Here is a 23,817-nt window from a genome sequence, read left to right as displayed (position 1 = left end):
TGATAAGAATATTTTTATTGTATTATTAAATACCATCTTTTTTCCACTGTTACAAATTTGTAGATACTACATGAATGATGATACATAATTTATATTTTATAGTTTGCCAGTATGATGTATTTACACATGCAGTTAGTACCAATGTCATGCTACATTTCCTTAGGAGATGCCCGTTCAAAACAAAATGTGAGCAGCTTATCTACTGTAGGAAAATACTTCTGGAGGGTGGAAGGTACACCAACCCGCACGTGCAAGTTCAGTATTAACAATATTAGATTAATTTAGACTCCTGGGTCATGTCCCCTTTCCTTTGACAATAATACACATAATTTAAGCCACACATTTATGTCAGAAAAGTTTTCTCCCTCTTTTCTCTTTTCCTACCCGCCCCACCCCATTCCTCCCTTTTTGGTACTTAAGAAAGAACATAGATGTACCAGGATCCAGCAGCCAATAAGGGGCCACAATCTCAAAACAGAAATGGCATTTAACAGTGATACCATTTAAAAAGCAAAACATTAGAAAAATATTTGGAAGCTAAACATGAATCAAAGTTCAGCACAGTGATTTTTCTGGTTTTTAGATATGTCATGGCATCACCTGCACAGTAAAGAAATGAGACATTGCTTTGGGAAGAAAAAGTTAATGCTAAAATTATTTCAGCTGGAACTTGAGATACTAAAAGACCATTTATTTTAGGTGGTTTATTTTGATAATATAAATAATCCATACACATCCTGTGTATTAACAGATTTGCAACTATTACTACAACTTTACAAATGCTTAAATTTAAAGATGTACATTTATTAAAAAAATTATAAATTTACTGAGCCATAAAGTTGTAATGGGGCACGATAAATAAAATAATGAGACTATCTGTCCAATTATATTTTGGCTCAAAGTTAATTACGAAATTAAAAGTAAAACTACTTAGACATAATTATCTAGGGAAGGTAAAGGGTGTAGAATAAAACTCCCCCCCACCCCCCATACGGCAGCTTGGAGTGTGGGGGGAAAACCAACCGAATAAACAACCCAAATCTAAAATACTAAGTTACAAGTTATTTAAATCCAGTGTTTTCTAAAATAAATGTTCAGGAAGGAACATGCATGTTATGGTAAACACGAAGCCTGAAAGGGTTAACGCTATGTTCATGCTAAGGTGGCTACTGCTGATCACTGCTGGGCTGCTGTCTCCTTAGGATTTATTGGCTGAGCCAGAGGAACGACGCAGCTTCATGGACATGCGGCTTTTGCTAGTTCGAGGAGACATTGGTGAGGCCAGGTCAGCCCCGTCTACCTGCGTTGCTGTGGGAGTTTCACTGGGTAGAATCTCTGGGTAGGAGCCTGTGGGAAACAGCAAGAGCATTAGTGCAAGTCATCCAGCCACCCATCCTGTAAGAAATAACTTTTCTGCTACAGATCTGCAGCATGGATCCCAACCCTTAGTGAGGTCTTTTGAGAGGAAAGAGCAAGCCCCAAACTTGCTTGTTATGACAGTGATCTGGTGGCTCATGTCATCATATTAGCAAGAAAGCACCAATCATTATTTCCAGAGCCAGAACCAACCAGAGAGCTCCCCAGAAAAAGCAATGGGAAGCAAAATCTTTGGGACAGAAAGGACAGGGATCCAAAGCACCATTAGCATGCACGTAAGGGCTTAAGAAGCAGGTGAGAAGGACCAATTCCTATCTCTAGGGTACAGGGTATAATCAAGAAAAGGGCCTTCATTGCTCAAACTTGAAAACAAAACAGCACCAAACGTTTCCAAAAAGGAACTTAGCAGTGTGAGACCATTATACATGCTAGGTAGTTAAATATGCTTTTAAGAAGGAGCAAGATAAATTCCCTGGGGAAGGAAGAGGACAAGAACTCTTATCTGAAAGTCAGTCAAAAAAGACAAACTGATCTCTCAAAGTGTCTCAACTTAGAATTGACAAGTAATGCTTTTGTTTTCTTAAACTTTTGCAGTTACAGTATCCAGTCATAGCAAGTAGATAACCAGTAGAATTTAGTAAGATATAAAAATTTGAAAGAAGCAAAACAAGTTGAAATTGGAAAATTCTTCATATCATTTATTTACAAAGTAGTTCTTCACCTTTGTACTTTATTTCTGAGTTATGATTCTCTAATTCACAGCAATACTACAGAACTTTGCACACTATAGGCTCTTAAATATTTCATGAATAAGAAATTACATTAAAAATTAAAAACCCTTCCAGAAAAATCTGAAAATATAACACAATAACAAATTTTTAAAAAATTCTGTATATTTTGAGGCATTTTAATCCAGATTTCCTTGGTCTTATGTACATAAAAATTATCTTTACTATGTACGTAAAAATTATCTTTACGAGTGTCACAAACAAAGACATGTCACACAGGTTGCAGGCTTAAACTTACACAGCTCCGAACTCTGTAGGGAAACTTTTGGCATATTTGTTAGCCAGCGTAGCACCACACTGACACTTCGAGCTTGGGAATACTTATACGACTATTTCCATATAATGAAACATTTGTGCTTAAACTGAAGTTATGAATATTTATAAGGAAACATAAAACTGTTCAATAAGGGGTACAGATCCTACTGAGATGTCTTAGGAAATTAAGAATGTATCTCTGTAGAACACTTAAAAGGTTTTAAGGCCAAATATTATACTTAAGAACAAACATACATTGTCAAGGAAAAAACATTTTATCAATAATCCTAATCCAGGTAAATTGCCCTCCTTTTTAAAGTAACCTCTCCAACATTCTCTTTTCTAATTGAAATGAGGTTGACCTTCAAAATACAAGAAGGACATATATTTCTGTCCACCTTTACTCTTCCTGAAGATCTGAGTTGGTTCATACTGGGCCCATACTGGAAAACCTAGAGGAGAATATGAATCCACGGACCTTTTTAGGGAAGCACTGCAGGTGGATGGCAGAAGGAAGGTGAAGAGCAGTAGCTCATGCTTTGCTGGTAATGCATACTATTCCCGGCCAGTCATGAGAGGCCTTCCCATGGCTGTTTACCTTGAGATGGCCAATGTTTTCTAGTGGAGGTTTTGGGAGGAAGAGAACTATCACTGCATTTCTTTCTTTGTTGTGAATGAAGAAATGGAGTAGCGAGCAGAAGTGAGAAAACAAAAGAGAAGATAGATAACAGATATGAGCGACAAAGTGCAGAATCTTACAGGTGTTAACAGAGGAGTAGAGAAGACAGTAATCAGGTTTTTATTATGAAACACAATTGGGCATGCAATGCATTAGGGCGATGAGGTTTCACAATGGACAAATGCTTTGTAAATTCAAATGTTATACTTACCCACTAACAAAACAAGTTCAAACAGGAAAAAAAGAAAAGAAAAAAAAGTCTATGAGAGATTCTTTAAACATCTACCTTTTAAAGTGTTCATTGTACTGGTGGCATATTATGCTAACCACTCAGTCATAAAATCTCTAGGGCTGTACTGTCCAACGTGGTAGCCATAGCCACATCACAGTTAATTAAATTAAAATTATAAATAAATGCAAAAAAATTATAAATAAATGCAAAAAATAAAATTAAATAAAAATTAAAAATTTGGCTCCTTGGTGCACTGGCCACATTTAGATTGTTTAGCAGTCACATGTGGTTAGTGGCAACCATACTGGACAGCGCAGATACAGAACATTGCCATCATCACAGAAAGTTTTATTACAGAACACTGCTTTAGAGTACGCCAAATTCAAAGAATATTTTCCTCAAAAACAGCAATTCCTCTATGTCTCCCCTACTGCCTTCAAGGTGAAACCCCCTTTCACGCAACTGAGTCAAATCAGGCTAATGTTTAGTGTGTGTGGTATACAGTACCGCCTCATGTTTTAGCTAATGATGTTTGTGATAAATACTCAGCATACCCAAACTCTATAAATAATTTATGGTGGATAGATCTCAACTTTAGATTTAAAGAATAATGTGATACTTATACTTCATTTCACATCCTATTCTGTCTAAGTATTGATTTATATCACCTGAGTCATAAAGAATATTGATTTATTTATTTCTATTGATAATATATCCTCTCAAGTATAAAGTTTAAAAAGTATAGGCTCCTATGTTTCACATATAGTATCTATTAATAACATTTTTACAGTACACAGACTGTTGTCTGTACCTTGATGGAATAATAAACTGATTCATATGTTGTACACTGATTACAATGAGCTATTATTACAAATAACATGATGAATATGACTTTGAGGATCTATAAAGATTGTAAAAGGGAACTCAATGCATTGTTATTTATTGTGGCGTTGGTTATACTGCTTGCTGACAGGTATGACCACTTTAAAACTGCTAAAGTTACTGGACCTACTAAATATAGCCTTTAAAAATAAGAGGCAGCGTCATCTTAGAAAGAGCATGGGTTAGAAAGACCCATGACAAGTTTGTCATGTTACTAGATGCTGGATATTGGGCAAACTAACCGGAGACAGTTGTCTTATTTGTAAAACAAAGACAATACTAGTTATTTTGCAAAGTTGTGGGGAATGAATGCCTACATATGCAAAGATCCTGGAACACAGCAGGTATACAATAAGTGTACCTATATAATAAAACTACGATAAGAGCAAACATTAATAGACTTTAGATCAAAAAAGATGAGGATTAGAAAAGAAGGAATAGAAACTAGAAATATTTTTGAAGAAAATGACCACTTAGAAAACATCAGTTGTTAAAATGTGGAGAACTCAACGTAACTGTTTAGTTTGGGGGAAAATAAAGAATATCCACTTTTATGTTAATACCCCTATAAAACATAACCTTACATTAAAGGACAGATTACCCAAATAATCTTACTGCCTTAATATTGTTAAAGGAGTTGGTAAGTGATTAAGATTGGTGTGGACGCACCACTGAGTGTCATAAAGTAACACATAATTTAAAATAAAACAGTACAGAAACGCAGGCAAACATGAGGTTTCAAGATATTCAAGAACTACCATTACTGTAGACTTAGAACATATCGGTCTAAGCTTGTCATATTTTATCTCCTTACAAACGGGAAAACTGGGTTTAGGATAGATTAATTCATTTGAGTTCATGCAGATAAGAAATAGCAGAGCTAGGATTTAAATCCAGATCAGTCTGATTCCAAAGCCCATAGCTCTCCCACGGCAACCTTAAAACTATACTAAAAATAAATAAATAATAAAAAATGATTTTTCAATGGGTGGAAAAGTAGAGCCTTCAAAATAAAAATTTTTAACAACTTCTAATTTGCAAATATGACAGGTTACTGGGCAATTTCTCTCCTCTCTCAATATCAAGAAGGGACTGAAAATATTTAGACTAAATGAGTAATTATAATACTTCAAGTACTCTGAAGTCAGATTCTGACTTTACCAAGTGACTGTTGGTAAGGCTTTTTGTTTTTGTCTCATAGAATTGCCATGAAGATTCAGTGAGAGGATGCATGTATAGTACTTAGCACACTGCCTGGCACTCAGTAATCACTCAATTATTATTTTCATTACACAAATTTTACATCTGAATGAATGCTCTATATGAAAACTGAACCTAGTAATTATTGTTATAAAAGGTTAATGGACTTTATTTAAGATTAATATTATTTGCTTCTTGGTCAACAACATACAAGCCAAATTTCTAAGTTTAAAATACTGAAAAGAGAACACATTTGGCTGCTTATAATTTCAGGCTAACCTAGTGATAAATAAATATGATTATTTTTAAAAACATTTGTTTTTAAAAACACAGTAAACAAACTTATAGCTTATGTTATATGTTGAAGGAAACATTTTCTACTGGCACTTACAAATAACATTTAGGATATATATAAAATAACTATCTTCTGAAGAGCTACAATCTTTTCTTCCAGATCATTTCAAAGCCTGGGAAAAGGAGACAAGTTTAATGCCTAAATTTTGATGATTCATTCCATTCAAAGATTCAAAGAGATGGGCCTTACAATCATAATACTATCTCATCTACATGTGGCAATACAGATTTTGTGAATTAACAGCAAAACTGAGGTTAGAATTAAGGAAGATTAGACACTACTCTAGGTCTTCAAAATCACTGTTAGATTATCTCTTATTTTGATGGCATAGAAATATTTGAATCTTATTACTAATTTTTAGAAGATTTACTTAGATAGGAACCTATATGTTTTCTAAAGGTAATTATGCAAAGTGGTATGTATGTATACGTATATTTATGTATGTATACAGTGGACCCTTGAATGTAGGGGCTAGGGGCGCCAACCCTCTATATAATGTGCCTATAACTTATAGTCAGCCCTCCATACATGCAGTTCCTCCCTATGGTTCTGGTTCCTCTGTGTCTATGGTTCCGCATCCAGGGATTCAACCAATCTCAAATTGTGTAGTACTGTAATATATACTGTTGAAAAAAAAATGCATGTTTAAGTAGACCTGTGCAGTTCAAACCCATGTTGTTCAAGGGTCAACTGTACATGTATATGCATATGTGTGTGTATATATGTATATACATGTGCATATATAGAGGGAGTCAAATACCAATCACCCCTTTAATTTTTAAAGTATTGATACTAAAATCTCTAAATTTGTAGAGAAACAAATCCAAAGAGAGGTACATACTAGTTCAACTAATAGAGTATTAGCTGTAATTCTAGATATGCTACATAATAGGCATTGAAAAATACTTATGGCTGATGATAGTAAAAAGACATAATACTGGAAAAAAACTGGGTGTATGATATATATATTTTATTATTTTTTTTTTTGCTATACATACATTTTCTCTGTTGCGGGCAGCACACACATTTGTGCTGGACCCGAAGGCTCACTGCGCTGTTCAGGGTGTCCCCACCCCTCACTGCTGGCCGCTCTTAAGTGTGGTGTGGATAGACCAGGCTTCCTCCTCAACAGCTGTCTTTTCCCTTTTTCCAAAATTGCTGTGTCTGGCTCTGCACATTCCCTTTCCTCCTCTTCCCTTTTTTTTAAAAATTAATTTTTATTGGAGTATAGTTGCTTTACAATGTTGTGTGCGTTTCTACTGTACAGCAAAATGCATCAGCTATGCATGTGCATATATCCCCCCTCTTTTTTGGATTTCCTTCCCATTTAGGTCACCATGCATTAAGTAGAGTTCCCTGTGCCGTACAGTATGTTCTCATTAGTTATCTATTTTATACATAGCATCAATAGTGTATATATGTCAATCCCAATCTCCCAATTCCTCCCACCCCACCCCTTTCCCCCTTGGTATCCACACATTTGTTCTATGTGTGTATTTTTAATAAGAAAGATAACTTAATATTTACTGTGCACTTGCAGTAAAACAGGATCCTGTTTCTTCTTGTTGGCATTCTAGATTTTTCTTTTATTTAAAAAAAAATTGGAGGGGGAGGAGAAAAAACAACTTGATTTGAAAAGACAACGTGACATTAGGGAAAAATATCTAGATTTTGAACTGCCAATATAATCTGGCCAAGAAGAGAAGTAATTTCATTTTAAAGTTTAGAGTCGGATGAGAGGTGTTCATGAATGTTAAAAAAGAAGGTTACAGTAAAACTTTTGATATTTTCCACACACATGCCTGACAAAGATAAAGGGATTTTTTTTTCCTGTAATTTTTTTTTTAAATAAAGGACATGAAAAATCTAATAATGTTTTAATGTAGTTATGGAAGATCAACAAAGTGTGACATCATGATATCTCCCTCAGTGACCTTAGGGATAAAAATAATTTCCCTTAAGTATCAGTCTACTGCCACAGACAGTCCATTTTGAGAAAATACAGTTATGAAATTTATGGATCAACTATGATATACGAAACATGTTTTTTGTATCTATTTAAATAATACTAAAAATTATCTAGAAGAAGCCCCATTGGATTTCAGTGTCATCACAGTTGATACATTACTGTTAACCAGGAAGTAGGTTTTAAATAAGCTTGAGCCAAGTTAAGTTTTAAGCTAAACTTAAAACAGTATTTTTCCACTACTCCACTGAATAGTATTATGTTATAGGTTTGGTTAGAAAGAACAGATTATATCCTTTATATGATTACCGTACTGGTATTCCTTTAAAATGTAATTTCAATTTATTGCATTAGTATTGATTAGTATTAGTTTATATGGATGGGGTATGCATGGGATATCTAAAGTTGATTCTCAATTGCGGTTGATTCTCGATTACAAGTTAAAAGGAAATGGGGGAAGAACAAAGGGTGTTTTGTTTGACACTTTGTCTTACCTTCAGATAAACAGAACTGATATTTAATGATCTAAATCTCAATGGGGCAAATCAATTTTATCATCATGTTAAAAAGTAATAATGGGGCTTCCCTGGTGGCACAGTGGTTGAAAGTCCGCCTGCCGATGCAGGCGAAACGGGTTTGTGCCCCGGTCCAGGAAGATCCCACATGCCGCGGAGCGGCTAGGCCCGTGAACCATGGCCACTGAGCCTGCGTGTCCGGAGCCTGTGCTCCGCAACAGGAGAGGCCACAACACTGAGAGGCCAGCGTACCGCAAAAAAAAAAAAAAAAGTAATAATGAACCTAAAAATCTTCACATTATGTAATTTTTGAAAACCATAAGTCAGGTCCATATGGCTATTACATGGCCTATTTCATGTCTTCTCTCTCAACTTTGACTTACAACTTTAAAGGGACTTCTACATTTATGGGTTGGTTTGTGACAGGAAAATCAAAATCTGAGATGACTGGGAATAAAAAATCATTCTTCAGATATCATAATGTTTTTGCTACTGTAAAGGAGTAAATATTTCCTTTTTATATTATTGTGCTGAATTGAAAACCACTGATAAAATTTTTTATCTTTCATAACTATTAAAGTCTGCAAAAAAACATAAAAATGTATTAAGTAACACTGGAAAAGTTATTTACAGTGTTTAAAAACACCTTTTAAAAATTCAAGTGCATGTTTCTAACAGTTCCTAAAGGCAAAGATAATTTAAAAAAATTAACCAAAGAGCCTTGACTTGGCTGCTGTATCATTCTTCACCTAATGTCTCAGAAAGTGAGAATACTACTTACTTCCCATGTTATACATCTGGCCGAATGTGCAGGATAATATGCAAAATATAAGAAGAACATTAAGAAGAGGAATATGAAGGACTCCAGCTAGTAAACAGCTACAACATGAAAACTGACAGCCTTTATACATTTAAGGGGAAAAGTTAGTCTCAACGTGGCTTTATTATCAATATTTTTCATTTGTGAAATTTATGGCTCAACTCTATGTATGGTACACAAAAGTGTTATTCATGTCTATTTTAATAATGTCTGATATTTTATCAGATATTCTCTATTATTAAAAATGAAATGTCCAGGTATACTTAACTAGTTTTTATTTTGTTGTTCATTAACTTATTTTTAGTATCTTTCTTTTACCATCTTTCTTATGCCGAGCTGAGTAATTTTAGATAGTGTCAACCCAGTCTAATATAATTTTCTCTTTGCTAGGTCTTTTATATAATTAATTGAAAGGGCTCCAAGTTTTTTTGTAAAATTATTTTTATAATGGCCAATTAATTGGTGACAGGAATGGAAGCTTTAATTTCATCGACTTTGAGAATTACAGTAATTTTTTTTGCAAGCAAATTAGGCCAGTAAAGGCCAGTACTGTGCCTCTTAAACTACTTGATATAAAGAAAACTTATATAATATGAAGAGAATCTGAAGGCTTATTAAGATGAACTTCAGGTATACTGTATTCTCTTTTCCTGCTTCCCTTGAACATCATTAAAACAGTCATCTTTGTATTTCAGGTGCCTAGTATGGTGTGAGGCACACAACAGAATAACTATTTGATGAGTTAAGATACCCAATAACAATGCAACACATTACAAAATACAAAGACACACCATTTCAGTTCAGTAGTACTACATTTTCATGCTGAGAAACAAAAAGGTCAATACAACAAGGTGTAACTAACTTCAACCAAGGGTTCTATTATTAGTTATTTTTATCCCAGAACCAGTGTTAGTGTTTCATGCAGACCTAAGTTAGTAAGTATACTTCTGGAAGAAATTTAGTGACAATTTCTGAAATGTTTAGTATGAACCAGGGCAGTGTTAAGTTTGCTTATTAACTGAGTTACAAGCTTAGTGCTTGCTAATTTTTAAAAAAGGAAATGGGGGAAGAACAAAGGGTGTTTTGTTTGACACTTTGTCTTACCTTCAGATAAACAGAACTGATATTTAATGATCTAAAGAGGGAAAATAAAATAAATGAAACAATCATAAGGAGTGCAAAGAATTACAGAATAGGAAGGCCATGAGTCATTTTTTTTCTTACTGATTTCTTCAAAATTAGTTAATTGTAAAAATGCAGTACCCTCTTATAATCTTTAAATATTACAAAATAATTTACTCTAAGTACTTCTAAATCTAGACCAATTATGTTAACTTTATTTGTAAAATCAGAGATGATAAGGTAATATTCTTGGCCATAAAATTTGATCCTCTGAAGTTGAGAGTGCCTGCTCAACTTGTATTTCTTTTGCAGATACTTCAGTAACGATTCCGTGAAACACAATAGTTACTGCCCATTAGCTCAGATAAAATGTAGTGTATGTGCTTTTATGAAGACTGTTGACTTTTAAAGGAACTGTATTTAGGTAAAAGAAAGTATAAATCAAATTTAAAGGCCAAATATGAAAATAATGATGAAGAATATTTATATTTCAATGACTGGAAGTTTATTCAAGCAAGTTTTCCATTATTTTAAGAGTTTTTTAGAACAAAAGGGTATTGCATTTCAAGTTCCAATAACGAACAGTAACTAATACTTGCTTTTAATCTTACCGGCATCAGATGGTAAATGATGGTAGGGAGCTGGAGAAAAAACCTGTGCTGCAAAATCTTCAAATGTCGTTGGTTCTAAATGGTGCTGGACAATCGTTTGCAGATATCGCGCTCTCTCCTCATAGCTGATTTCCTTCAGTTAAGGATGAACTTCAATGCAGCATACATTGGGAAAGAACCGATCGCATCAAAAAGGACTACTATCACTGCTAAGCCATTACTTCTTAATAAATATAATTATTAACTATTCTTGCATATCATTAAAAGTACAGCTTTTTAAAGAGAAAAAAATGTAGCTTTTAACATAAGTTTACTCTTCAGGATATCACTATACCTGGCAGCTTAACAGGAAGACATTTATTAGAAAATAATTAATAGTAAACTGTTGGAAGAAAGAAAGGCAACAGTTTACTTGGGAAAGGATTCAACTGCTATCAGGTCAGCCTAGGGCTCCTCTTATCTTGTTAATCAGCTTCGATCTGCAGATGTACTCTGAAAAGCCACGCAATAAATACTATAATGCTTAAAATACTATGTCTGAAATTCTGTTTTTCATTTGTAATAATTTATTGTGAAAAATTCCTGCATATCATCTTTTTCTAAAATCCCTGCATTTTCCCAACAATCGTTCTCATTTTGAATGGAAGACTACTGTTGCTGTAATCCTCGAACTTAACTCCATGCAGTTAAGATAAATACACAGCTGAATCTGTATGTCAGGAAAAAATACCTAGTCAATTATAACACTGAAACAAGCAGGAATATTTGCAGAGAGTCCACAGGACTCCTACATACCGTCTAACAAAGCATCTACAGGGCACTGACACTGACAGAAAAATACTGTACTTCCCTTTCACCACATTTTCTTCTCTGATATTATTGACAAGCAACCAGTACCTTGAAGTGTTGTTGCTTTTGAACAACCCACTCCAGGCTTCCTGTTTCAGCAGGCCTGATTGTGCTGTTAGCACAGAGAGGGCGAGAAAGAGAGAGAATTTTTCTGTTGTTCACGAAAGCAACTATGGAAATGGCTGTCAAAATGTAGAGCAGCAGGCAGCAACATACAATTATCAGGAAAAACTCACATGCTGACTTCGTGTCGTATAGTTCCTGAACTGAGAAATCAGTTAACCTTTCTTCTACAACTTTTAAAAGTTTTCCAGCTGTACTCAGTGTGCTATGTTGATAGGCTTTACCTAAGACATTTAACTAAGTGTAAAGGATAATAAAAATTTGCTTATTGGTTCTTCTTTATTCATTGAATTTTCCCCAAAACCCATTTTAATATTTTACCCTCAAAATTCATTATTCTCTCTCTTTTTAAAATTGCAATTCAATTGTTGTAATCCTTTAGTTCCAGAGATTGTAGACCGAGTCTACAATCAAGACCGAGAAAAAATTTTGAGAGGAAGATAATTTAAAATGTTAATTCAGTGGGAGATACCATAGCCAGTTACATTTACAAAAGATTATTGATTGAGAAAAGAAAAAAAAAAGAAGAGTTAAAGGTAAGTCTATATTCATTACGCACTTGACTTAGACTGTGATGTCTTTTGCCACCTAAATGACTTGAGTAACCTCTTCTTATACTACGATTTATTTTATGTATCAAATATTGAAATAATCTTAATTCCAATTCCTGGCAATCCATTATTTTCAATTCTGGGGTTGAACTTCAAGAGAATTTTACTCCTGAAATGGGTAGCAACAGGACAAGATGCTATATTGAAAGGATTTTATGGAAGGATCATATAGACGTTTTTGAGTGTTAACACAGAAAAGTAATATAGCACACTTTTAAAAGAGGGTATATGGTTATAAATGAAAGGGGATGAAACTGATGGTTCAATCTAAATAATACCACATATCTCACAACTTGTTGGAAAGTACTTTTTTCATTGGGGGAGATTCACAGCTGCCGAATTTTCTGCAGTTAATAGAGTCCTTTGATTCACAGCAGTGCCCCTTGTACAAAAAATACTGGCCTTTGTGTATTACCAGAAACTAATTTTCTATTTGGCTGAAAAGGGAAAAATGGGGTTATTGCTTCTCCCTCCTACAGAGCTTTTCATTATGCCTGATGCACTCAACTTCTAAGCTCTTCTGAGAAAAAAAATAACTGAAGAGGCAAGAGGTAGAAAAATGAGCTTGTTAGCACATTAGAAGTGAAGTATCTTGGTGGGCCCTAGAAATTCCCAGTGGTGTGTTAACTTATCACTCTATGCATGCTGGCACTGATAGTCTCCCAATTGATCACTCTCTTTTCGCACCAAAGGTGCTGCCAGGAAGCAAAGGCTGAAGGCCCACAGGAGAACAGTCTGCTATCAAAACAAGCTGTTTTTAAAAGTCTACTTGAATGGGTAAAATGCTTCATGAAAAGTAGGGTGGAGACACCTACCTGCTTTTAAAAATGCTCTACTTTCAGAGGGCCTATAAATGAAATATTTTACTTTACCTTATTATATTTAGAGTTTACACAAAAATTAGGCAGAGAGAAAGCAAATTTAATATTTCTAAAGCAAGGAGATTATTAGAGCAAGAAATGAATATCTAGAGAAGATACATTTATTTTTTATTTTTTTAACATCTTTATTGGAGTATAATTGCTTTACATTGTTGTGTTAGTTTCTGCTGTATAACAAAGTGAATCAGCTATACATATACATGTATCCCCATATCCCCTCCCTCTTTTGTCTCCCTCCCACCCTCCCTCTCCCACCCCTCTAGGTGGTCACAAAGCACCAAGCTGATCTTCCTGTGCTATGCGCTGCTTCCCACTAGCTATCCGTTTTACATTTGGTAGTGTATATATGTCAATGCCACTCTCTCATGTCGTCCCAGCTTACCCTTCCCCCTCCCTGTGTCCTCAAGTCCATTCTCTACGTCTGCATCTTTATTCCTGTCCTGCTCCTAGGTTCTTAAAGATACATTCTGAAGTGTAATTCTATTTCACTATACAAAAGGAGATTCATAAAACTCTGAAGAAACCCTAATATATAAAGCTATAGAAACTAAAATTATCTAGACATAATGTATTCATTTTGTATAAAAACACATGATGTATTTAATAAAACTGCAAAAAAACGTAATTAGAGAAAATGATGCTTTCTAAAACAATTTTTTAAAGTTCAAGTATAGGTGGCAGAGTGAAGGAAAACAATCATTAATGGTTGAATTTAAATGAAAAACTGCAACGGTTATTACAAATTAGCCCACTGTCTGAAGTTTCCTTCTGGGGGATTATTTTCAGAAAATACTGTTAGCTTAGTAAATTATTATAGACTACAGTAACTCACCTTCTAAAAGCTAAATATTCTAATTTTCCAAGTGTGATGTAGTCAAATAAATAAATAAACAATATGAAAGCAACCCAATCTACAGTACTTACATCTTTTCCCCTTTTACTTTGGAAAACATATATTAAGGAGATATAATGAACTCTAAGTACTTAAACAATAGTCCTGAGTCCACAAACAAGGTATTTTTTGTGATTGAGATGATGATAAAGTTCCAAACAGTGATGTTAGCATCTGCAATGGTAACCATAGTCCAAAATAGTTAATTCCTATATCTCCTTATAATATGTTAGACACTTATTCCTTAAAAGGCAGCTCTCTAGGGAAGAGTTATTAGTACCTATAAATTGCGTGGCATACGCAAACTTGATGGCTAATAACAACAGGATAAGCTCAAGCTATATTCCTACTGTGACTGTGTGTTGCCACTGGCATTGAAATTAAATAAATTGAAATGGGTGAAATGATAAAAAGATGATGATAAACTTACAAATTCAGAACAAAATTTAAAGTACAAGTCTAAGTTGAATTAAGATGTTTTTTGTTGCAAATCTAAAACAACCCAAGCCAAAAACTAGCTAACAAAAAGCCATTTGATGAAGGAGACTTTTAGCTGGTAGGAATCTTTAATACAGAACTAGCCAATCAAAAGAAATAACACACAGGTGCTGCAATCACAGCAATATAATTATCCACTAATCCTCCTTCCTTCTACTTTCTGCAAAAATGGAAATGGGGGGAAGGAATATTACCATTCTAAAAATAAGAAAAGGGAACGGAATGATTTTTATAGTATAAATAAATAGTTTAAACCCAATCTGTACTTCATTAATATGAAGTTAATATCAGTATTCAATTAACTACTTTTGATTTTAAACTTATCATATGAAATAATAATGGCCCCCTGTCACTGTGTCAAGCCCAGCTGTTATGAAACTAGGGTTCAGTTTCAGCCCACTCCTGGAAAGAGGTGCATGAATTCTCTGTGCCACAGTTCCTCTGAATGTTAAATGGAGATCCCCCCACCTGCTCCTATTTATGTCACAGGGCTGTTGAAGATAAAGGATATAAATACAAAGTAAACCAAAAGTCCCTCTACATCTGTGATGAAAATAGTTATTTTGACCTTTGACTCAAGTCTTTGTAAACAGCAGGTGCTGTCTCCACTAGGACAATTTTCAGTATCATCAGTTTAAGAAATATACCTGTGTACATGTGCAAGAACTCTGATAATATTTCTTGTTTATGTTATGTACAAGAGGAACTTTTGACTTATTCTGGTAAGAGAAAACTCTGATTGCTCATGAGAAAAAGCACAATATGAAGAAAAGAGACTGCAGACAGTTAATTAGAAACACTTTTTTCAACTTTACTAATGTATAGGGAGAACAGATAAAAGGTAGATTTGGTTTTTAAAGAAGCAACAACCCTTCATTCGTCACAATAATTCTTAATAATACAATGTAATTTTGAACTGCTTCTGCTGTCAGAAAAGGCATAACTTTCAGTTTTGTGATCATTAATTCCATGGCACGCCCAGGAGGTTGTATAAATACTTAGGTCCAATGTAATTTGTGACTAGTCTCAAAGAAATAGAAATTTGTGTGTGTGTAAGTATATGTACATGTGTATATGTATGTATGTTTATGTTTGTATGTATGTTGTACATAGCAAGAATATAAAGTATAATTTTTCACAAAAAGGAGTTACGAAAATTACAGACAGACAACAAAAGCATATCATTGCTTAACTAATTTCCTCTTAAATTCAGATTTAATATTTTCTTTCCTAAACAAGAAAAAACGACCGGCTCCTTTTTAAGTAAAGGCAAAGCATGAAGTGTCTGTCTGTATCTGTGCTCAACAGCATAGCCTCAGGGATTTAGGGCCCATTCTGAAATTCCTAATTTAGTAAGCACTTGCCCACACTCATATTAATGTGGTTTCTTTGCCATTTTAGCAGTCAGGAATTTCATCTCCCTTCTCTGTATACAAAATTCCAAGAACAGCAATTGCAGGAAGAGAAAGAGTTTTACCTATTAAAAATTTCTTGCAAGTACTACTTACAATATTTACAAAGTCTGTAAGATGGTTGGTAGTTTGAAATTGGCTATGGTGGGAGTTTTCACATCATAGAACTCAAAAAATGCCACAAATCGAGGCCTCCTCCTGCTCTCCAGAGCCAGTTGTTAAGCATCAAGTGTGCCTCATTCCTCACGCTTGTTCTCCTAATAAACTAGTGGGAGACTAATGTCTGAGGGTGGAGGCCATGCCTTTTTATCTTTATATCTCTAGCACCTAGCACAGGGCCTAGCAGCACTCAATGACTGTTTATAAATTATAGAATGAAAGAAGTTGGGTTTGGTAGTTGATTAGGAGCCTGTTATGCAGACAGCCCCCTTCCTCTAATCTCACTTTGGCTCCCCAGAGACAAGGCCCTTTGGGGCAAATACAGTTGGGACTCTCCTAGGATTGAACTCAGAGAGTCTGGTTCCACCCCTACCCTTAATCTTGCTGACCTTCTCCGGAAGAAGAAAAAGTGAGTAAAGCACAATGTATACATATGTAAGGTGTAACATTAAAAGAAAATTGATATTAATTTCTTAAAAAATTATAACAATTGCCTACAGAAGAAATTCTATAAATGTTGAAAGTAATTACAACTCATTACAATTTAGCATTTAAATAAACATTTTGCCCTATTGGTTGTGATAATTTTAGTTAGAACTAGAGGAAGGATACAACAATGATCTACAAACGTTAATGTCAGGAAACTTAGCAAAATCAGCAAAATGTTTATTCAGCAATAAGCCTTGCCTCGAAGGAGAATATAAAGATTCGCTCAGAAAAACAAAGCTGCTGACCGGTAGAGTTCGGACTAGAACCTTGGTCATTTAATAGTCCAGTGCTCTTTCTACAGACAATCTCAATGATCTGGATTTTAGATGGGAAAAAAAAAAGTATAAAAGGCATTTTAGTCAGCTCAAGGATGGCCAACACAATGACTACTAGCTTAAGTTCTAAGACTGGCAATTTTTCAAAAATCTTTGTTTATATACTAGAATATCATATGTAGTATAGTAATAAAAATCCATGGCATGATCTAAAATAAAACTGAGAAAATAAACCACAGTTGACTTTTTAGTTCTAAAAGGCCTTGAAGTATCTTCAAACATTCTGAGTCCGTATGATTACACAGGGTCTTGAAAACTTAATGAAAAATAAGAATTTTATTGAGATATAGCATATGGGTAGATATATTCTGCAATTACATCTGCAGGATCTAATAATTATTATTATCAGGAGTAAAGTGGCATACTTCCCTGAAATATACAGGGCAATTAAGTATCCCAAGGACTAACAGGCACTGCTCATTTATAAAATAAAAGTAAACTATATTGCTTACTTTATAAAGAAGATCTAGTAAATTAATTAATACTCCATTTCTTTCCTACAGTAGCTAATTTCTTTAAGAAACATGCAGTCTAGTTCATATGCAGTAAAAATAAAATTCCCCTAAATAAATAGCATGAATCTTGGAATTATTTGTACTGTTATTAGAAATTCTGAAAATCTGCAACAGGTTATGACCAATTATTATGTATGATTTTTATGATGCTTTATATTAATGAAATTCTTTAGTAGTTGATACTATCTACACCATGAAGGAAAAGCTGTGATTTGTCAGAGTAGACAAAGCTGGGCTTTAATCCATCCTTTTAAGCATGCTGCCAAGTCTATATTGTTTTCACTGCGTCTCAATTAGGAGACAGGCAGGACACCTGGTACTTCTTTATCTAAGTCCCATGGGCTGCCAGATGACTCAAAATCCATAACAGGTGCTAAGGCACTGTGAGGATAGTCCTATTATTGAAAGCTGGAGCTGTATAAAATTTGGACCATATATAATTGCTCATAAATCAGTCAATTACTAAATGAAAACATTAAGTAAAACGTTGATAAGCCCAATTCTAACAAACTTCATGTAAATACATTTAAAAAGATTAACCTTAAATAAATAGGATTAAAAATTTAAACCTACCTAAAGGTTCTGAAAATCCTTCCTGATTTAATAATCTAATAATCACTGGCAGTTTCTAAAAAGGACTAACATGATTATCAAATATGTGCATCTATTACACTTTCATGAAAGTGGTATGAAACAAAACATCTAAAAGAAAAACTAAGTTACCTGGATTTCAAATTTAATGAAATTAAAATTTTGTACTCTCCTTCTTGGTAAGATCTGCTTGAAAATACTACCATTAAGTAATAATGAGACTTTCATAGTCAACAGAGACCTGCTTCAAAATTACTAGTATTACAGTAAGAGTTTAAAAAATATTGGGGGGAGACTAGGAACAATCACTGTGTTGTTCCTCTTAGGAACAAAAATTTCAGTACATTAAGTTGAGGAAATGAATGTCTGCGTTTGGACTAAATACTAAACTTGGGTTCTATGAGAAGACTGCAAAAAGGAAAAAAATAACTAAGTGAAATTTTACAGTGTACAATTACTTAAGTGTTATCTCTACCTAAATGTGCACTAACTTAATTAAGATTCTGTTTAAATGCTATAATTATCAGGAGTACAAAAAAAGTGATTTATTATCATGGTAAGTAGTTACAAAGTACAGCAAACTGTCATTTAAGACAGTGTCATAGCATCTATGATAAACAGTATATTGGCTTAAACTAATGCACTATATGCCCCCAGGGAATAATAGGCTCAGCGACTGGACTTTAACATTAAAATCTACCCATTAATCTTGACTTAACTACAATCTATTCTGCAGTAAAAGGAAGAATGGGCATTCAATGAATTACTGTTTTTGAAATATTGCACTGGTGCCCATTTACTAAAATAATTTAAGGGGACATGAAGAGATGCAATACTAGTAAATCTTACAGACTGTTACTAATTTTATAAAACATGCATTTGATTTTCCCTCAGTTTAGCAAGAACACCCCATTTTTAAAAATCTATAGATTGAAAATTTTTTCTTAAAATATTTCTCCCTGATCCTTTGAAAGGACATGTTGCATAACTTACAATACTGCAGTATAATTTAGTCAACTTAAGTTCTGCTGAAAAAAGGAATCATCTATGGAAATATACTGTGGGGTCAGGATCCTGGGGGCTGAAAAAGCTTTAATTTTTTTAAAGTTGTAGATCATTGTTTCTTTGCATCAGAACCTCCAACTGCTTGATTAGACTGACCAGAAGAAAATGGAAAGGCCCAGAGTAGTGTTTATACAAATATCACAGCATACAATGCCTCACATAACAAAGAAACAACACTCACATTTAAAAAAGCTATCCAAAATAGAATTCAAGGAAAGACAATTATGAGTGACTGAAATAGGCATTACCTACTCGTTTAAATGATAAATCCAGTATGTAACCTTAAGATTTGCTTAGTGGATTATTTTAGCACTTACGATTGTTATGCATAAAATTAAGTTACATTTTTATATTAATATTGCTTATATGTATTCAGACGATATTTGGGAATTCTAAAAAGCACAGCGTAAGCCAAATCTGTCTCTAACCTTATCTGATATATTAAATGTGCTGGTTTTAATCCACTTTCCCTTATTTTAAATTTCTATCAAGATAACAAAACATTACTTTCATTTCATTTAAAGGTAAAAATATAATGAAGCAAACCGACTTTTGCTCTGCTATAATCTGGTGGGCTGAAAATAGATAATGGCGTGTTAACAAGGAATTACTACAGGTGGTTGCTTAAATATATTTATTTGCTTTCTTTTTGATAGTAGGTATGTGCTAAATAAAAGTCAACACGCTTATCAAAAGAGTAAGTAAATGTAGAAACATCAATTCTACAACAGCTATTTTTGCTTCTTCTCTTTTCTGAACAGCAATTAGTAAAGCAACCCCTTCCCCTCCTCCCTAGTGCCGTCAAGCTGTTCAGAGCAGTTTGCAACTCGACAATGGTACCATTGTGAATGCTCTCTGGGCTTCCTTCCCACAGAGAGTTAAATGGGCAGTTCCTGCTGCCCATGATTGGTGTCCAGTGAAATAATACTCAAGAGCCAGGTTTTATCAGCTTCACGCCAAAGAAGTGAAGCCAGGGAACCCAAGCCTTCATATCATACTGGACCATATGCCAACCCTGATGGCCCCAAAGGTTTATCACTAAGAATCAGGATCCATCATGTCCCTTGTGAAATTTCATTTCGCATACCTTATGTGAAATGCAAAGCTTCACTAAAAACCGAACCTTCTTTGCAATTGGCATGAACAGATGGACGGTAACAGTGGTTTGGCAAGCAAAAGTTAAAATTTAAATAGGCTATATTCTAGCGTTTGAGAGGAAAAGCAGTTAGAAGAAAATGGGGAGATTTGTGATCCACAGTTTAATTTCAATTCCATTACTGAGTTATTAAAAATTCAATAGCAAAATCCCATATATTTAGTAAAAGGAAAACAATGGATTAAAAGCACTGCAATTCCTACATTAAACGAGGTTAGAGTAATTTCAGCTTTACATCCTTCCTTCTTTGCTCTCTGAAATCCCCAAATAGCATCTGAATCTACTGCTGTTTTTCTATTTAAATAAAGACTAGAATAGAACTTCCACATGATGCAGTAGGTGTAGTTAATAATAATGTGAGCATACCAGTGCATCTTCATCACTAATATCAACAACACAGCGTTTGATAGAAAAAAAAAAATCCTTTTCTAGCAAAGGTCAGAAGTTAATAAAGATGGAAGTAGAGAAACTTCCAAGTTTTGTTGTTTTTAGGGAACAGTCTGACAATCACCTGATAGAGTTCTCCTATTTTCTTTCTGGTACACTATGATATAACCCAACTGTCCATAGATTGGCATATATGGACCATACTGTCACACTGGATTTGAGAAAACAGGTAAAATGGTGGTACTGTTTTCTTTTCCTTTGCTATTAACGCTGTGAAGCCAATGTACTATCAGAATAGGATAAAAAAACTTCATTTGTCAACAACATGTAAAAGTATAACAGTATGTAAAAAAACACATTTTCTGAGCTCTTGCTACATGACAGACAGGCTGCTTAGTGCTTCATGTGGATAATCTCATTTAATCCTTACAACACTCCTGAGTTTGGTACTCCTTTTACAGATTAAATAAAATTAGACATAAAGACAGTGACACACTTAATAAGTGGTTCTGGACTCTGAAGCCCAGGCTGATTACCCAACAGTCAGCCTCCACATTTTTAAATATAATTAATTTATAATTAAGGACTATAATTAAGGACAGTCTATACTTACCAATATTATCTTCTGAGGAAATGATCTATAAAAGACGGTAGATACATAAAGTTATACAGTTTCTCAATAAACTCACTTTCTTCTAACATGAAATGGCAGCAATATTGATGGGCCTCCCTAAGAGGTTTTATAATGTTCTATCATAATGAATGGCAAACTGCATTAGTGGAGCCAATCAATTACATTTCATTTCGTTTTGGCTCTCATACTTTTGCAACAGGTTCTTTACATTTGAGTAGTAGAACTGCAGGGATAACAAACTGTGACTAATTGAAGAATGATCATTGACTTCTGGTAATTTGTCTGATAAAGTTAAACAGAAACCCAATTCTGGCATTTACAAAAAAGTCAAATCTAAACAGATTAGAGGAAATCAAATAATATTGGTTTGGGAGGAAAGAATATTAAATCTAGGAGGAAAGTGTTTTTTAAAGATACTATTTTATTTTATAACATCCCCCAAAATGTATATTTCACAATATTATATATGTATTACATACATATATATATATATATATATATACACACACACACACACACACACACACACATAAAGCCTCAAAATATAAATTACAAGACTTATAACAGACATGCTGCATTCCATCTACTCAAATCTCACCCTTTGAGGCCCGGATTTTCTATACATTCTTCCCTGATTTTCTTACTCCAAAGTAATGACTTTTTCCTTGGAACTCCCATAGCATCTTATCTACAACCGTACTGTGACACATTTTACCTTGTGTTATAATTTTTAGTGAACATATAATTATCTCCTCTATTAAATTATAAGATTATTGAAGAGATTACCATCTGATTTGTCTTTGCATTTCTCTCAAAATCTTTACCATTACCATTTAAGTGATCTAAATATTTTTGATAGAAGAAAAACAGTACAGTTGCATCTTTTGACCTGGTGGTGGTTAAACTGTAATTATTCACCATACAGTGTATTTAGGATTTATACTCTTTTTTCAAATTATATTTTGCAGTTAGGTTAAGAAGAAAAACTTAAGAAAATTAGGACATGGGATGTGGTTAATTTTATGTCAACTTGGCTAGGCCATGGTACCCAGTTTTTGGTCAAACACCAGCCTAGATGTTGCTGTGAAGGTATTTTTCAGATGTGAATACCATTTAAATCAGGAGAAAAGTATATCAGATTACTCTCCATAACGTGGGTGGGTCTCATCCAGTCAGTTGAAGACCTTAGGAGAAAAGACTGAGGTCCCCAAGGAAGGCAGGAATTCTATCTCCATGATGCCTTCTGACTCAGACTGCATCAACTCTACCCCAACTCCCACAGATTTCAGACTTGCCAGTACCCACAACCGTGTCAGCCAATTCCTTAAAATCAGTCTCTCTCTTTATGTACTTATGTACATACACACATCCTACTGATTGTTTCTCTGAGAACCTGAATACAACACGACTATATACTGTAACTTCTGAAAATTTCTATGTATAATAAATCTCATATTAAAAAGAGAAGCCTTAATGTAAAGGTTTTAAAAAAAGGGTTTTTTAACTGTAAAATGAGGAACCCATTCCACGGCACTATCAGATTCAGAACTTTCAGAACTTCCAAAGCCAGAAGAGAAACAGTACATATTTGATAGCAACATATTTAACATTTATACATAGTCAAAATGTCCCTAGGATCAAAACAAATAATTAATTTAAAATTTTTATTTAAGGAAAAGTCATGATAGCTAAGATCATGAAATTAATGCTTTGGAATTATTATTCCTAATACAAAAAAGCCAGAAACAAACAACAACAAAAAAACCCAGATCCCACCAACACACACATACACTCTCTTTCAACAGGTAATTAATAAATGATGACTAAGATCAACCTGAAATACCCCTCAGGTCCAATGGTTACTGAGGATGTGCCTACTCCTTCTCCCCAGTGATGCATTTCAGTTCTAACTGCATGATCAAACCAATAAATTGAGCTCGAGACAAAAAAAGAAACAACAACAAAAAAAAACCCCCCAAAAACCTAGCTGACAAAGTCAGAGGTTGCAAGAAAATGCTTTTCAAGTACAAGTAATGCAAGAAATAACAAGTGAAGTAAAGGAGAGGTTTCAAAGCTTGAAAGACAGTCATCAATACTGACAGATTACTGTAATTCTGGCTGCCAGCATGATCGATTTGGGCAGCATATGACAATCAATATTGTCCTCATTTAGTGAACAACATTAGATTCACAGATACAGAAGATGTTCCTAGGATAAAATTTAAGCTGTACTTAATGATCATAAATAGCACAATTTATGCTGTGGAATCTTAGTGGGTACTTTTACTGGGCATAAAATAACTGACACAGCAGTACAATTATCCAAATATAATTGAGTTTATTACATATTCTTTTACTCCTTCATTTCTCTTATGAGGATTAAAATAGTAACTGATGGTTTTCAAAGCCTACTTCTAT

At 34.1% G+C, this 23,817-nt stretch overlaps 1 protein-coding gene across 8 annotated transcripts in view; it reads right to left on the bottom strand.

The window, feature by feature from the left end:
• Positions 1–23,817, bottom strand: part of RALGAPA1 (Ral GTPase activating protein catalytic subunit alpha 1) — a 219,420-nt gene continuing 195,603 nt past the window's right edge. For 2 of the 8 annotated variants that reach the window (XM_024762042.1, XM_024762043.1), the window contains exons 39-40: positions 10,803–10,927; positions 10–1,347 (exon numbers count right to left, since the gene is read on the bottom strand). In XM_024762042.1, coding sequence (XP_024617810.1) covers positions 1,199–1,347; positions 10,803–10,927 — 274 coding nt within the window. In that variant the 3' untranslated portion in view covers positions 10–1,198. Of the gene's footprint in view, positions 1,348–3,310; positions 3,314–7,295; positions 7,352–8,228; positions 8,260–10,173; positions 10,205–10,802; positions 10,928–23,817 lie in introns of all 8 variants that reach the window. The other 6 variants (XR_003005576.1, XM_024762038.1, XM_024762036.1 and 3 more) reach the window with 6 other exon arrangements.

The sequence above is a fragment of the Neophocaena asiaeorientalis genome, unplaced genomic scaffold (genome assembly GCF_003031525.2).
Source record: "Neophocaena asiaeorientalis asiaeorientalis breed wild unplaced genomic scaffold, Neophocaena_asiaeorientalis_V1.1 scaffold190, whole genome shotgun sequence".
In the NCBI taxonomy this organism is placed as follows: domain Eukaryota; kingdom Metazoa; phylum Chordata; class Mammalia; order Artiodactyla; family Phocoenidae; genus Neophocaena; species Neophocaena asiaeorientalis.
This window is presented reverse-complemented; position numbering and strand designations above follow the sequence as displayed.